Source organism: Channa argus, chromosome 18 (genome assembly GCF_033026475.1).
Source record: "Channa argus isolate prfri chromosome 18, Channa argus male v1.0, whole genome shotgun sequence".
NCBI lineage: Eukaryota > Metazoa > Chordata > Actinopteri > Anabantiformes > Channidae > Channa > Channa argus.
Window position 1 is genome coordinate 8409489 of NC_090214.1, and position 15856 is coordinate 8425344.

The 15856-nt window shown below is 39.5% G+C and overlaps 1 protein-coding gene across 1 annotated transcript; it reads right to left on the minus strand.

Moving 5' to 3' along the window:
- Nucleotides 1–3152: 3152 nt before the first annotated feature.
- tmem38b (transmembrane protein 38B) lies at nt 3153–14483 on the minus strand. Its single transcript, XM_067484516.1, has 6 exons — nt 14060–14483; nt 7424–7580; nt 6710–6894; nt 6467–6554; nt 4888–5005; nt 3153–4038 (listed from the first exon to the last, which is right to left on the minus strand). Exons 1-6 carry the CDS (start codon nt 14181–14183, stop codon nt 3766–3768), a joined length of 945 nt encoding a protein of 314 aa, XP_067340617.1. The 5' UTR covers nt 14184–14483; the 3' UTR covers nt 3153–3765.
- Between the last annotated feature and the right edge of the window lie 1373 nt (nt 14484–15856).

Genomic DNA, 15856 nt, shown 5'->3' on the forward strand with positions numbered 1-15856 from the left:
CCAATGAGTTGGAGCAGGTGCAGTGCCAGAAGCCAGAATATTGCAGCTAATTTAACACCTTCACAGTCATTGTCATGGACTGATGGGAGGTCTGATAGGGTGAAATGTCAATATGAATTGCATTTACTGGGAATAAGCAAAAAACTCGTTGGAGATACTGTATATTTTGGTCTAATGACAAAAAAACGGTGGTTTAAAAAACTATTTAGCCAATTGGTGCGCGTGTGTATGTGTGTGTGCCCCAGAGCTTTTTGTGCCTCTTAGTTTTCATTCTGCATGTTAAATGCCCTGACACAGACACACTACAACAAGCAAGTATTAACGTACAAATTTGCTGTTTCTGCCACAATTAAATGTACTCAAACAGCTCATTTCTCTTATGATTAGGGAATCGTAGCATGAACTTAAAAATATTGTCTACTTGTAGTTACATCTCCAAACTCTTTCATAAAATCTAGAAAGTGTAGGGATACTTTAGGTGTGGATTTTTAACCGCTATTAAAATTTAATCCTTGTTCCATACGAAATACTCTCACAACCTAAAATGCCTTCACAAGAATAGAGAACTGTCTATAATCAGTCCTCACAAGCGCACCTAGATCACACACACCCAGACGCATGCAAGAATCTACCATTGCCTCTGAAGAAAGGGTCTCCTCCTGTCTTCATCCCTACTTGCCTGCAGCTGCTGGCCAGCCTGTCAGTTCCCAGGCATCAAGCCATCAGAGATGACGCCTCCTCACGCCACCAAGTGGTAATTACCTGTCCTGCACTGCTCATCAGCAGAGGCTCCACACTCCAGATAGCGTACATAGTGAACATCCTTCCTATGGTGTTTATAGGTTTTAGTGGAGGACAGCATGTGTGTGTAAATGTGTGTAAATGTGTGCTTAAATTATTGTACATTCCTTGTAAAAAAGTTTAGTAAATCTATTTATGTGTCATTGTAAACTGGGATAAAGAAAACGTAGATAGATAATAGATTTAAATAATAAAAATGATAAACCAGTCAATAACATATGCATCAGTGAAGTGTCCAGGGGCCTGGTAGATCAGGCAACTAAAACATGGACCCAAACTAAGAAAAATTGCACAACTTCCAAAACTACATACAAAATTATCACAAAGATTTGTTCAGAAAGTGATGAAGATGCAGTAGGATTACCAGAAATACATGCAACGTGATTGCAAAGAAACAAAACAATACAAAGAGGCAGTAAATGGACACAACAAGGCCAATAACATACAAAATGACCAAAGACAGTTGCAAGTGACCTAAAATAGACACAAACCTCTTACGAGGAAATGCCAAAAACAAACAAAAATGAACAAAACTACACACACAATTATGACAGACTCCTGAAAATGACCGAAAAAAAAACATTACATGGTGGTGGTGGCCTCATGTCCTGTACAGTAGAGAATGTTTTATTTTTTGTTACTGTCAAATAATCCCATGAAAAGTACAAAACCAGCATTGTGTAATACCTTCCAACTTCCCCAAGCTGTCTGTAGCAATCAGCTCCACTCAGTAGTGAATATTTACAGCAGCCAGGTGGTGTATAATGGACTGAATCAAAATGAACTAGAGTCATTTTTATTAGGGTGAATGGACATATCAGCCAGTGCAAGCATGGCTCATATCCTGTTTTTGTGGACAACAATAGATCTACTGCAAATGGCACAGCCTGACTGTAAGATCATTTCATTGTTAGTGCTGTTTTTTATAAGATGGGATTTAAGTTAAATGAATAAAAACATACATAAAATGTGACAAAAAAAAACCATAACAATAAAACAGGTCATAGGTCCTAATGGCTTTTCAGTATTTAATGGAGCTTTCTTTCTTCTAACCTTGTGACTGTGTGTTGTGACGTGTGTGTGTGTGTGTGTGTGTGTGTCTCTGTTGTGTATTTGTTTATACAGTAGGTAGCATGCCATGGTCTTGGTATGTCCCTTACCTCTATTTAAGTCATCACCGTGGATTTAGAGTCATGTTTATAAGATTGTGTTTGGATAAAGGATCCTTGCATTGTGTCTGTGCACATTAGTTGTGTATTTGTGTCTGTAGTATGTCTGAAAGAGGAGAGTCAGAAAACTCCTTGCAATATCTGTGACCTCTAATCGGGTGCCACTGTGGGTTAACAGTCATGTGTAGGGGATGTGTGCATGAATTGTGTACATAATCTGTGTTTGTGTATGTGTGCGTGTGTGCACTTTTAAGGATTAATTTTCTGCACCTGACATCTACAAAATAGGCAGAAGTCTGGGGATAAAAGTGGGTTGAGGAGATGAGCTGTAGGGCAGGTGAAGATCAGGGACTAAAGGCTGAGGTGAAAGGAATAACAGCGGGTATAGGGCTGCTCATTTCAGGGAGTAATTGTGGTGGGGATCATACAGGTCTGGACCTCATTAGGAGAATTGTCTGGGAACTTTTAGGCTCTGAGCTGTCATCATGTCACCTGCCTTCTTGTTACAGAAGGAAGCATGAGAAAAACAGCAGCTTAGTAATGCATCTGTCACTTTTCCAGGTCACGCATTTCGACACGTAGAGTTTCGGTTATATCAACACGCGCTAACATAAAGTTTTGCTGCAAACACTTTGAGAAACAAGCCTGTAATTGACATGCATACATCTGACGTCGGTGGACTTGAGGCGTATTAAAGGCAGGTACATAATCTCAACCACTATCGCTTTTGATCGTCTTTGAACGTCTTCTCTTTTCTCTCCAACAGCCCCCCTCTGTTCTTAATTTGTATTCACATGGGGGTTCCTTTCCGTCTGAGGTTACATAGATGAGAACTGGGGGGGATTTGGAGGATCTCTCAACAGCAGCTTTTTAGAGCGAGTGAGGTATCAATCAAGGTGCTGATGTTACACTGATGCAATATTTCAGCCTATAGAGAAGGTTACTTCTGGACATTGTGCTGCTTTAACTTACAAAAGGCTAATACAGTCATCAATTATTCTTTGACACAATACTGTGAACACATTTGCTAAGAGAGCTAGATTCTCTATTAATGAGGAGCTGTCCTTTAGCAACGTTTTAAAATGTAGCTAACAATCTTTCTGTGCTCGCATCCTGGTCCACTAAAGTGGACGAATCTGTTTGATGAAGCTAAAGGCTGGAAATAACGAACACATTCCAAAGTTTAGTTTCAAGCTTTCACTTGTAATTCAAAGCATTCACCAAAGAAACAGAAACCTTTACATTCCAAAGTGCAATGAATCTGTATTCATAGAACTAAATATCTGAGTGTTACAGAATATAATCTTATTAAAAAATGTATCGAACCATTTCAGAGTAGGAAATATAGCATTTAAATAAAGCAGAATATACAGAAAAAGATATAGACATTCAGAGATCAGCAGGTGCACAGCATTGTTCCCAAACCCAGAGATAAAATTATCATTGTTCTCAGTATAAATATATATTTGGAATTAAGCTCCATATTGTACTCCAAGTGTGTCATCAGCCCAAAAGATAAGATGATTTTCACAACCAACAGCATAAGAATTACAGTACTTTGAGGATGTGGTGATTATCCCAGAATAAACTGCAGGGCTGGTTGGAGTCTCAGTTACAGTATGGATGAATCTGCATTTTAAGAAATGCAAAAGAAACAGTTTGGCACACAAACAGTATTTCTTAATAAAAGAAAATATAGAAACCCAGAGTTTAAGTCCTGATATAACTAATCTGAATCAGAAATGACTCCACAGTCCAGCTTAGAGGTGAAAAGGCGCTATGGGGCAGAGGGTGACTAGTCAGTCTTCTTGCAGTTAGTCGTTTCTGTGTTCTCTGACTCCTCTTTGGCTGTGAGCGATCCCTTGACAGGAGAGACCGGTGCATGCGACACTTCTGACTCCTTGGTCACGGCAGTGGTTGTGTTGGTTCTCCCGTTATCCAAACACCCCTTCCTTACCTCGCTGGTGAGGGCTGCATAAGCGGATGAGTCGCTGAAGAGGGTCTTGTAGATGACCAACTCAATGGTGGCAAATGGTGAAGTTGAGGAGCCCATCAGCATCATCCTCGACTGGAAAAGCAAAACAAAATGTATTTTTCAAGACAGAAGAAAAATGTGAGATGTTGCAAACCAAAACTGGATGTCTAAACATCTAAAAAGGTGATGTGTAAATGTTTCGTCTGCTTTTGGGAACAACCTTAAGAAGTGTCTTCTTAAAATGAGATACAACTAAGTTAAGTCAGCACTTTCTATTATTTAGGTACTTCCTCAAACCACATGCAATTTGTCATTTCTTCATAGAAGGCTAAACAATTATGTGATGGTGGATGAGTTTACAGTACATATAAAAGAAATGTGGGCAGCATAGTAGCATTTACTAGCCATTAGGGGATGAAAGTACAACTTCCTAATCAACAGAAACACTAAATAATAAATACAAGATTTGTCTTGAATCTGATGAAATGTCTCTGGGTTAATTTGACAGATCAGAGCCAGGGGGAGCCAACAGAATGAGAGTTGAAAGAAGACATGGTAGATTTATCTATGTCTCAGTCAAGTGCACAAGTTTCCCAGAGAAGAGAGGATGATGTAAGCTGATGAAAATGATGCAAAAGCGCCAGCCCTACGGGTAATACCGAACTAATGTGAGTCACCACAGTGAAAACTTCAAAAAAGCAGAGAAAGAAAGGTCATTTAGAAGACAAGACATCAGACATCTGAAGGGAGCTGTGGCACCACCACATTGGATATACCTCAGTTAGGATCAATTAACAAAAAGACGATGGTATGTAATATACGAAATAACAAACTGAATACACCTAAGCACACACATTTGTTTCGCTTCGGAATCGCTGCCCCCTCGTGTTACACATTCTTAGGCCCACAGTGTCGAATATGAGCTTCTTTAGATAGACCCACCTTGTTGACGACAATAAAGACGGTATAGATGAGCATCAGATGGTGCTTCTGGACAGGCAGGTAGTGGGTCTGCTGCAGAGCAAACAGCACCGCCCCTATCAGGGTGATCTTGGTGGGACTAAACCAAAAAAATGCAATAAGAGAGCAAAGAACAAGGATAAACCTTTATGCACACACTTCAAATCCCCCTGTATATGCTTGAATTATCATGCATGAATATGTTTTATGGATCTTCTGGGGTACAAAATGAAAACATTTTAAAATAGGAGACAATGCCAGGTGGAGAATAGCCTCAGCTTTGTTGAGCATGTCCACGCTTGCCTTAAGAGAACAGTTTACTTACATGTCTTTATGCCTAGTGCTAGATATGAGAAGAGACTCAGATGTAAATGGAAAATATAAAAAAAGAAGGTGTTTATCCTACATGAGATCGAGTATAATAACTTACGAACAGGTGGAAAGAGCCTGGCTCTGTCTGAAGGTGACAAAATCTGCTTAACAGCACTCATCAATCTCACTAATCAACACATGACAGTGGCAACTAAAAAACAATGGCACTATTTGCAATTTCCTGGTTTTCTGCATAAATTGGTCATAAAATGTAATCTGATCTTTACCAAAGTCACAATTATCAACAAACCCAATATTTCTAAGCTGACAGAATACAAACAATCGCGGTCTTTAATGTCTTTATTGAACACATCCATTAAATGATTGTGGAAAAAGTTGGCAGCCCAGGAAATTGCCATTACTTTTTTTGGCAACTGTATATGTTGTTTAATTTGTGCAAAAAACAGATAACTGTCCCTTTTCCTCAAAGTTACAGACGGCCTTTCACTAATACAAACACTTTCTTCTTCCTTAGCCCCCCCCCCCTCTCTCTAGCATGCACTCTTCTCTAATTTCATCCTATATTTTTCAACCATTTGTTATCTTTAATCGCTTATCTTGTTCAGGGTCACAGGGGGCTCGAGCCTATTGCAACTGTCATTGAGCTAGAGGTGAAGTACACAGTGGACAGGTCTCCAGTCCATCTCAGGGCCAATACAGATAGGCATACACAAACAGACAACCATTCCCACTCACATTCACACCTACAGGCAATTTAGAATTATCCTAACATGCATGTCTTTGCACTGTGGGAGGAAATCTATGCAAACACGGGGAGAACATGCAAACTCCACATAGAAAGGCTGCAGCCAGATAAGGGATAAGAACCAAGGATCGTCTAGCTGTGAGGCTGAAGTTCTAACCACTACACTGCCAGGATGCCCCAATATTATTTTTTGTCTCTTATAATAATCACATGATAAAGCACGACACTGGTGCTGCTGGTTCCATTCAAAGAAAACTAAGTTTGCCTAAAGGCACCAGTGAATCTCACTAATCAACACATTTAAACTGGTTTAATTTGCGCAAAAACCAAAGTGTTAAATAGTCAAGTTGTGGTTATATTTGATTTCATGTGGAATTTGTACCCAAAAATAATTAATAATCTCAGCTTATTAAAAGGTTTAATAAGCAGAGATAACATTAAAAATCACTAATGTAGATCAGCAGAGCCCTGTAGCAGACTTACTAAGACATCTTGAGGAGCTCATTAGTCTCTGGTTTCCATACACCTCGAACAAGCTGCTCAAAATTACTTATCAGACCACCTCCAGCACCTAGTGAGGGTAGAAAAAAAGATATTTTGTTTATACAAATTATGCAAATGTCATATTAATTAAAATACTGTACGTTTATTGCTTTTGTATTACATTTAAAAAATCAATTCAAAAAAACAAATAAATCACTGAACGTGACATGTGCGGCTACACACCTCTAGCCCACCCAATAGCAATCATGACCAGCAGGCTGTCTTTGTATTTGTTGTGAGCCTGGGTGACCCCTCCAAGCACCTTCCATGTCCTGGTCACCTCCTTCATTCCTGACAGCACCAGCCTGAGAGGCAGCAGGGCAGCATAACTGTACACCAGGTCCATAGGGCAGTAAAACACAACGTACCTGTAAAAAAATAAAATAAAAAAAACCCATATGGCTAAAATGACAAGTGCACACACCTGAAATATTTTACATACCTACTGAGAGTCAACTGTGTGGTCAGGTAACATTTTGACACCAGTGACCAGTGAGTGACTCACCAGTGAGTCTGTGTCACATACCCTACTTCACCAGCTGAGGGCAGTGTGAATTTTTATGAGGAGGGTGTAGTAATTTGTGCCACCAGCAGAGGGTGGTATAGGTTTCACATTAAGAGGTGGGAACTCAACAATATCCTCTCTGTTTCATTCAATTTCTTCAACATTTCATGCTCCCGTTAAAGGTAATTAAGTGGTGTCACACTTTGAATAAGAGAACCTCATTATTTAGTGTTTTGTTTCAGGGATACAAAGACACTTGTGCATATCTTTTTCTCAAAGTCGCAGACGTCCTCTCTAGTCCTCTAACTAATCTAAACACATTCTGCTTTACTTCCCCTCTCTCTCCCTTTTCTCCATCTACGTGCAGCATTTTTCAAGTCTCTGACATTCACCAGATGATTGAAGCAAGCAGAACACTGGTGCTGTTGGTCAAAGGTGCTACGGGTGGCTCAGCCAACATGATCCCAGAAAGCACAGCTCCACCAAAACAGTAGAGCATGGAGCTGAACCAGCAGGCGAGGGGGCTCACTCTGGACACTGCAAGAGCTCCTGCACAAGAACAGAAGTTTATTCATCAGTGTGCTTATTGCAGATGTTCTTGAGTCTCTTATGTATTTTCTCTATGCATAAAAAAATCAGTAATATTACGCCTGTATGTAAAGACCATAAAAACTCAGAGACTTTGTGCATGAATACATTTGGTCTAGAGTAGAAGGCCATTTGCTGAATTCTTTAGGATTGTTGGAGAATGACTTTAGAATATTACGGCACTAATGGGCAGTGGAGTTTTACACTGTGGCTACTGCCCTGTGTGATGCATGCCTTCCCTTCTCCCTGCCAGTGTATAAATATTAACTAGTCTGTGTTGACTAGTCTGGGGAACAAAGGAGAGGTACACTGCATCTGGACCTACAGTTCAAAGTGCAGAGCAGAGCCACAACACTCAGTTACAGACCCTGACGATATCAGTTCAGTAAAGATTAAATCATTGGCGCAACACTCCCTCTACATTTCCACTTTTTCATTTTCCCACCTTCATCTGTTTACACAATGATAATCATGGCCACTTATGAGTTATAACAAACATGATTTACAGGCGAGTCAAACAGCTGAGAACTTTTGTGTATTGTTTATGGTATTTGATATTCTTACTGTAAATCTACCTTAGGAAAGGATGATTTAGTGTTTGTTTCCATAAATTGAATATTCACTTATTCACTTAAAGAATATGACGCTGAGGCAACAACTATTGTATATCCTTTGCAGAATCATTCTAGTAACATCTCAGACAGGCTTAACGGAAAATTAATGCCAACGTTCACTAGGATATATGTGTTTCACTCAACCCTGAGCCACCTGTGCAGAGTCACTGTGACCACACACAGGACCATACTGGTAATCCGAGGATTACAGACAGATTATAGACTCCTGGAGAGAGATTGGTAAGCATGGAGGATTTATAGCTCTATCTGTGTCCTCTGCAGACTTCCCTTAAATTCAACCTGTGCTGCATACATTCTAATTCCCTGAAATGCAATTTAAAATACAGAGGCCTGTGATTTAAATTTTGTTCATGAGAAACATTTAAGAAATGTTTAAAATTTATTTTAATTAGAAAATTAATAATGTTATAATAAATATGATAAACATTGGACTGTTGCGCCTTTAACAATATATTGTAAGGATGGGCTAGATTCTACTAAACTGTGGTGGAAAAAGTACTCAGACACAAGTATGCTGTAGTGCTACAAAGCGGTGACAACCTTTACATTTTCTCTGCTTCTCCCTAAATATGACCTAAAATGTGAACTGAAGTTCGAAAATGACATAAAAGGGCAAGAAAAGACTGACTCTGTAGAGCAATCGGTGCGAGTCTTGAAGGACCTGACTGATTGACTGACTGACTGACTGAAAAAAGATAAATACGCGTCTGCAATATGCGTTTTGGATCTTAACATTACAATTTTGTAGAAGTGTGTCATGGCTCGAACGAGGTTTAAATACCACAAGAGATCCTGCTGTTGACATGTTGACACTGTTGGAGAACATTCCACACAATTGTTAGCCTCCTTGTGAAAAGGGCACACTCCTCCCTTTCCACTAGGCCCTGTATTATTTGTATTGTTTTAGGGACTTGGGTTGGTTGGGATGAATTTTTCCTGTGTTTCATTGTGGTGTGAATCAGCAGGGTAATCAAGCAAAGTACAAGCAGGTTTGCATCATCATCAGGGCCTCTCAACAGTGGCAGGCTGGGCGCTACCAAGTTGAGGGAGGATAGGTAGTATCCACTCTAATAGATAAAATTATTAATTATCATATTATTAGAGATGTAGGTCCTGTCATTGTTATTTGGTAGTGTTTGTACTAAATAAGACATTATTTATTGTCCATTTTCTGAAGTAATGTGATGTGAGGGTTTTTTTTTTTTTTTTTTTTGCTCTTCTACCTTTACAGCTTGCTGTGAGGCTGTGGTTCTTAAATAATGTCTTGTTTGCTTTGATATCTTTAATTTAAGTTTGGTTGATTGCCCGGGATTTTGCTTCTGTTTAGTATTTTGTTAATAAATACCACCATTTGTTTTTGCACATCCTCCGGCATCTTTATCTGCTTCTTCAACATCCCCTTTTTATTTAAGTTTTCCGGTGCCGAATTTACATCACCTCTTATGTATATGAGGGGGAGCGGCCTGGCACTCCTCAGATATGTTTGAGTTACACCTCTCTTGAAGTGGCTCATATCAATGTAAATGAATCCAACATCAAGTGAATATGGGACAACAATGGTGTAAATGGCAAAGTTGCAAGAAGAAAGCAAATGCTCACAAAACAATGCTACTGGTCTGCACTTTTCTACCTTGTTAGTACCCAGAGAACTTTAAAATGTTTCACATTCACCTATTCGTTTACGCATGCTCACATACTGATGGTGGCAGTTCCCCTTGCAAGGTGGTCACCTGACCCAAAAGAAGTGACTTGGATTTAAGTGGCTCCCCCAAAGACACTTTGACATGTGGACAGGAGGAACCAGGAATTGAACTAGTAGCCCTATGACACCCCAGGGCAAATAAATTGTACAATAAAAGGTCAGGGCCTTCATCCATAAACTGAAGATTATGGCTATAGGTTATAGCTATTTTCTATATTCACGTAAAAATTTGAACCTGCAAATGAAACAAATGTTCATTACACACTTTTCACATTCTAACTTTTCAGACACAGGTGTAGCTCACAACATGATGATTTGCTGAAAATGCACTACTTTTAACTGCTGGAACCATTTCACCCGCACTTTTCTTGCTATAGCCTGCCAAAACTCAGAAATGCCCTAAACAAGACAAAGAAAGATGTAGTTAAGTAAGATAAGGTCAGAGTGCAGCAACAGCGTTAACACAATTTTTATTTGTGCAATTTAAGCTTTTCAAGTGCAAACAGTGATGCAACCACAGCTTTTGTTTGTGTACACAAGTCAGATACAATGAACGTTCTGTTCAAAACCAGTTGCCACTGAAGAGGAAGAGAAAAAAAAATAGTGACAGAAAAAGGGGAGCTGCAAACATTAGATAGAGAAGAGTGGTTATAAAATATGTCAGCGGTCTAAAGCACTCTAGCTGTTATGCGCATTCATTTCTCCTGTGATAGCCTAACTGATGTAAATGATCGGTATTTGAGCTTTTGGTCTAGCAGCAGTTGCATCACATGGTTCACAATTGCAACACAGTGCTTCAATAGCAAACAGTGTTGTTCGATCATCACATTCAGCTCAAGAGCTAAACAAACTGCTGCAGTCACTGTTACAGCTTGATCTCCAACCAAGCACCAACTTTTATAATGGGGGGGGGGCAAAGACAGGCCACTGCAATGGTTTACATAATAAAATACTGTAGATATACTGCAGCATATAGACAACTAGTGTGGGTCAGTTTGAAAAATATGTTGCTTTTTATGAATACAGGGATGTCAAAAGAGACCATTAAAATACTCCTTCTCACGGCTTGGGCTGCTCAGACATGTTGAGCTAAAAACACACCTTTACCACATCCTCGCTCTTGATTTTGCATCCGAAAGAGACAAATTTACAAGTCAAATCTGAAGTACACCACAGCAGTAATGTGTCACAGCCTCCTGTGACTGTATTTTATTTCCCGTTTTGTCTCTGTCAATTTCCAGTGGGAATGCAGAGAGTGGGCTCATCTCATCTCTCTTCTCCCAGGAATTAAAACAAACCAACGAGATCTCCTCTTTTGGAAAGCCCCTCTGTTCAATGCCAGGTGAACTAACAGTGTGAATCTGAGATCAGCTTTGCCTTTCAAACAATTTCCAGTAGTTAAAGCTATGTCAGATTTCTATTTCATGTTAGTTTACTGGCATGATCTTTGGAAATGAACACAAATCTTCTAGTCTACTGCGGCAGTGCTGATGCAGCCACATCAAACATAGTCATTTAAATCTTAATGAGCAACATACACTGACCACACACACTTTTACAATTTACAAATCCTGTAAATACGGAATACCTTAGTCCTCAGCTCCATTATATTTATCTGCAAGTCTGTTATTCTGTCTGACACGTGTTCTCACTTGAAACTCTCCTGGGTTAACGCCTAATTTTAATTTGCCCATTTTACTTTTTTAGAGCATCCTTACCCCCTTTATTTTCTCACATTGGACAAAGTCATTACAGGCAGAGCTAGACAAGTAAGAAATTGCTTATCTTCGGTTACTTTTGACTTGAAAAGAGATAACTCCTTCCTCTATTATATGACCCTGTCCTCCAGGTTCCTATACAATCTGCTAACTGTGAATAAAATATCTCTGCAGTTTTTTTCAGTATTCTTAAGAATAATATTATCAGAAAAATACTATGGTTACTTGTTTGTTGAGCAGCCTCAGCTGCAGCACTTCCATAGTGGTGGCACTTTGCAGCAGCCCCAGACAAATTAACACAGGAAGGAGAGAGGCTAGGGAGGGCTGAATGGTTTATAGCATTCCTTTCCTTTTTGGGGGAAAGAAGAACTGACTGTTGCTCTCTGAGCCTGCACAATCAAACAGACAGGGACAATATGAAGGCTTTTTGCATTGACCTCTGACCTTTTGTTTGCCATATATCTATTCTGTGTGTATCTGTCTTTAAGGTGCAGATAAACAGATGAGAGCGTAGAGGACAAAGAGTTGAAAGGTCACGGGAGCTCAGATTCTTTGCAAGGCAAGTTTAAAAATAGCCTGCATATTAAAGCAGTACGACTACAATGGACTATGTGTCTCTGTGTATGTGTTTGTGATTGTATGTATTTGGCAGAACGTCAACTCTCTGCAGTTAGAAGTCCACCTGTCCCTGTAGAAGCTATTATTGTGACACAGTGTAGTTAAAGGCTCAGTGCCTGTCTTTAGTCTGAGCTGATACGATTGGTTGTGGCTTGTTTTATTCACTCACTCATCTGCATTTGTGTTTTGTGTGCAAAAAGAATAAACATGATAAACAGTCTAAGTGATGACTCACAAACTTGAATTTTGTTGACAACGATATACAGCTCAAATTAGATTCTACCATGAATTATGAATTGCCATGAATTATCACCCAAAGTCTGAACATATTATATCAAATCATATTATTAATAAATGTATAAAAAGGTTCATGTGTAAATAGTGAGCTTTAACACCCTGATGGAAAATTCTATGCACAGGCTGATACAGATAATTCAGCCTGGAGAGTTTTACTTAAATGATTAATCTGATCATGGCTGAATGTCACAGGGTCCACAACTTTACTTATTTTTGTTTAAAAAGAAGTAATCTAATGAGGGCTAATCTTTGTTTTCATTATTGACTGAACTTTTAGTTAATGAAAATTAAAATATTAAAGGGAAAAAGCGGCCATTGCAACTTTGCAAAGCTGAAGGTGAATTTTTCTAATGATTATTTTTTTTGACCAAATATCTAAAATCTGTTTCTGAAAAGAGTGGAAATTAAAATCTCTGCCATGTGCATGTCTCTGGTTTGCAGAATTCCTACTTATTCTGCCGAGATCTAAAATTGCTTGAACAACAATATTTGCACAAACTCAGAATTTTTCAGCAGACTATTGTCCTTGGATGTGGTAGCCAATGACTTTGCCTGTTCAAAGTCCTCACTGGGCTCTTTGTTCTCACTGTGTGCACCACACTGACATGAGAAGATCTGTAGTAAAAGACCAAGAAAAACCAAGAGGTTTAAGGTCCTGTAGCCAACCTCCCTGGACATGGCCACAAGGGAAATCTGAGTCAATGAACCGGCTCAGAAACTGATCGCAAAGATCGAGGTACAACAGTTTGTAGGAGCCCTACTCTTCATTTGGCTTTCTTAAGGACCCACTTTGAAATAGGAACATTAGAAACTAGCAACCCAAAACATCTAAAGGCGCAAAGAATGAATCACAGGAAAGCAATTCTCAAATGGTCCACAATGAGTCCTCTTCTAAATGTAACTGAACATCTAAGGAAAGAGCTAAAACTCAATTTACATCCTTTTTTTTTTTAGATAGATAGAACTGTTCTTCTTTAACCAGTAGTTCTGTATTAGTCAGATCTAAGTAACAAGCAGCAAATCATCTCATTAAAGAGGCAGGAAACTGAGAACGTTGGGCATTTTTCACTTTTTGACAGAAACTTATTACCCAACTACTACTTGCTGAACATAGTTGAAGGTCATCTTGACTACCTGAATAAACTAATGACTTCAGTTCTTAATCCAGTACTTTAAGCAACACATAGCCTACACTTTGGAAAACAGCCTACACTAAATAATGATTCAACTAGTCACTTCAGACGGACTGTAACAGGACTGGTCCTGTAAGACTTATAGCTGTTGATTACTGCGTGGGATTTGGGGGAGAACCTGATAAACAGGATATGCTAACTGCGGCTCTGGTTTCAAAGTTAAAGACCCAAAGCTCTGCAAAATAACGCTTAGCAGACGCTTCGTTCCCATAAGCCTGTGAAAACTTTAGAGCAAACTGAAAAAGTCGCGCAACTGAACTTTGCATCGGCCGCTCACCTGGCTGCTCCCTCAGAGCCATGATTGACACCGTGTAATGAGCCATGTCAAAGTACGGAAACATCGACAAGTTCGCGAGTCCGTGGGACAGCTTGTCCAAACCCAACACCCCGAACAAATCCATATGGGTATTTCTACAACTCTTCAGCAACAGGAGAAGGTTCTAGTTGCCGGTCCAACTCAGAGCATCAAACCCTTCATACAGCGTCTGTCCAGTCCGACCCCAGCCCGAACAGATGTGCTGGTAAGGACACGCTGCTTTCAAGTTGCTCACAGCTGTATAGCGGACGTCTATCGTCGCTCGTCGCTAGGCAACACGTCTGCGTTGCCAGAAAGTGGTCATCGTTCGGTGTTACCCCGTCAACTACGCTGTCAGCGGCGCATTTACGGAATTCCTGCTCTGTCTTCCGCCATGCCAGTGATGTGGCGGGTGGAGCCAGGGCTTCTCTGTGATTGGAAGAGTGAGAGCACGGCCAGCCAATCACGTGCCAGAGAGTGGCTTCGACGGGATGCTGCAAAACGCCCCCCCCCCCCCCCCCCCAACACACACACACACACACACACACACACACACACACACAGACACATTTAACAAGAACACAACAATGCAAATGGATTTCCCTGTAGTTGTGAAAGACCTGTTGTCTTCTATATTTTCCACTCATTGCATATACAGTCGCTTATACTTTTAGAAGGTGAAACCTTCAGCTAGAAAATGGGATCATTATCTTATGACGCAAAAACTGCTTTGTTAACATATTATTAAAAGCACTGAAATTGTTACTTAAACCTGCAGCATTTGACTTTTTTCCAATAGGTTTTAGAATCTTAATGTGGAGACGCTGATGCTGACAGAAGCTCTAGCTGAGTGAAAAGTACTTTCCAGCAATGATCAAAGTAATTGTTGTTAGTATTTAAATCTGTCTAGATAAATAAATATATTTGTTAATTGATTTTTAATTGCACTTAAATGCATTAGTTTTACATTGTTCATACACTGCCCAATACGAACATTAGAGAGATACAGAAGAAAGAAAAAAATCTCTAGTTACATAGATGTTGTAAAGTAAATGCAAGTTAGCACAGGTATGTGCTAATTACCAGTTTGGCTGCTGTGTTTGGTTGACATTGGGTCAGATTTCAGTTTTGTTTAGCAGCACACAGAAAGTGTTGACACAATAGCATTTATGAACCACAGTGACCCTGGTGTGAGCCACAGCTCAACCACAGCACATATCATGTTTTTATTCTAACATGAAAAACAGCTATTCAACTGATTGAAAATGTGAGGAGCAGGACGGGGGTTTGTAACATCAGTGTTTTTACAATAGCTTTAAAAGTCACGCCCAATCCTGTATTTCATAAAAAGGACATAAAACATATGATACTTGTCATCAGAAGCTGCATGGTTGGTTGTGCAGTAGACAATTTGCCTTAAAATGCTGTTAATATACAACCCCAATTCCACACAATTGGGAGAATGTGTAAAACGTAAACAAAAACAGAATGCAATGATTGCAAATCTCATCAACCCATATTTAATTCACAATCGTACATAAACAAAATATCAGATGTGAAAACTGAGATATTTTACCATTTCATGGAAAATATTAGCTTGTTTTGAATTTAATGGCAGCAACACATCTCAAAAACGTTGGAAGAGGGGCAACAAAAGGCTGGAAAAGTAATTTTCAAAAACAAATGCAGGAGCATTTGACAACTAATTTGATTAATTGTTAACAGGTCAGTAACATGACTGGGTATATATGCCAGAGAGGCAGATGTGGATGTAAAGAT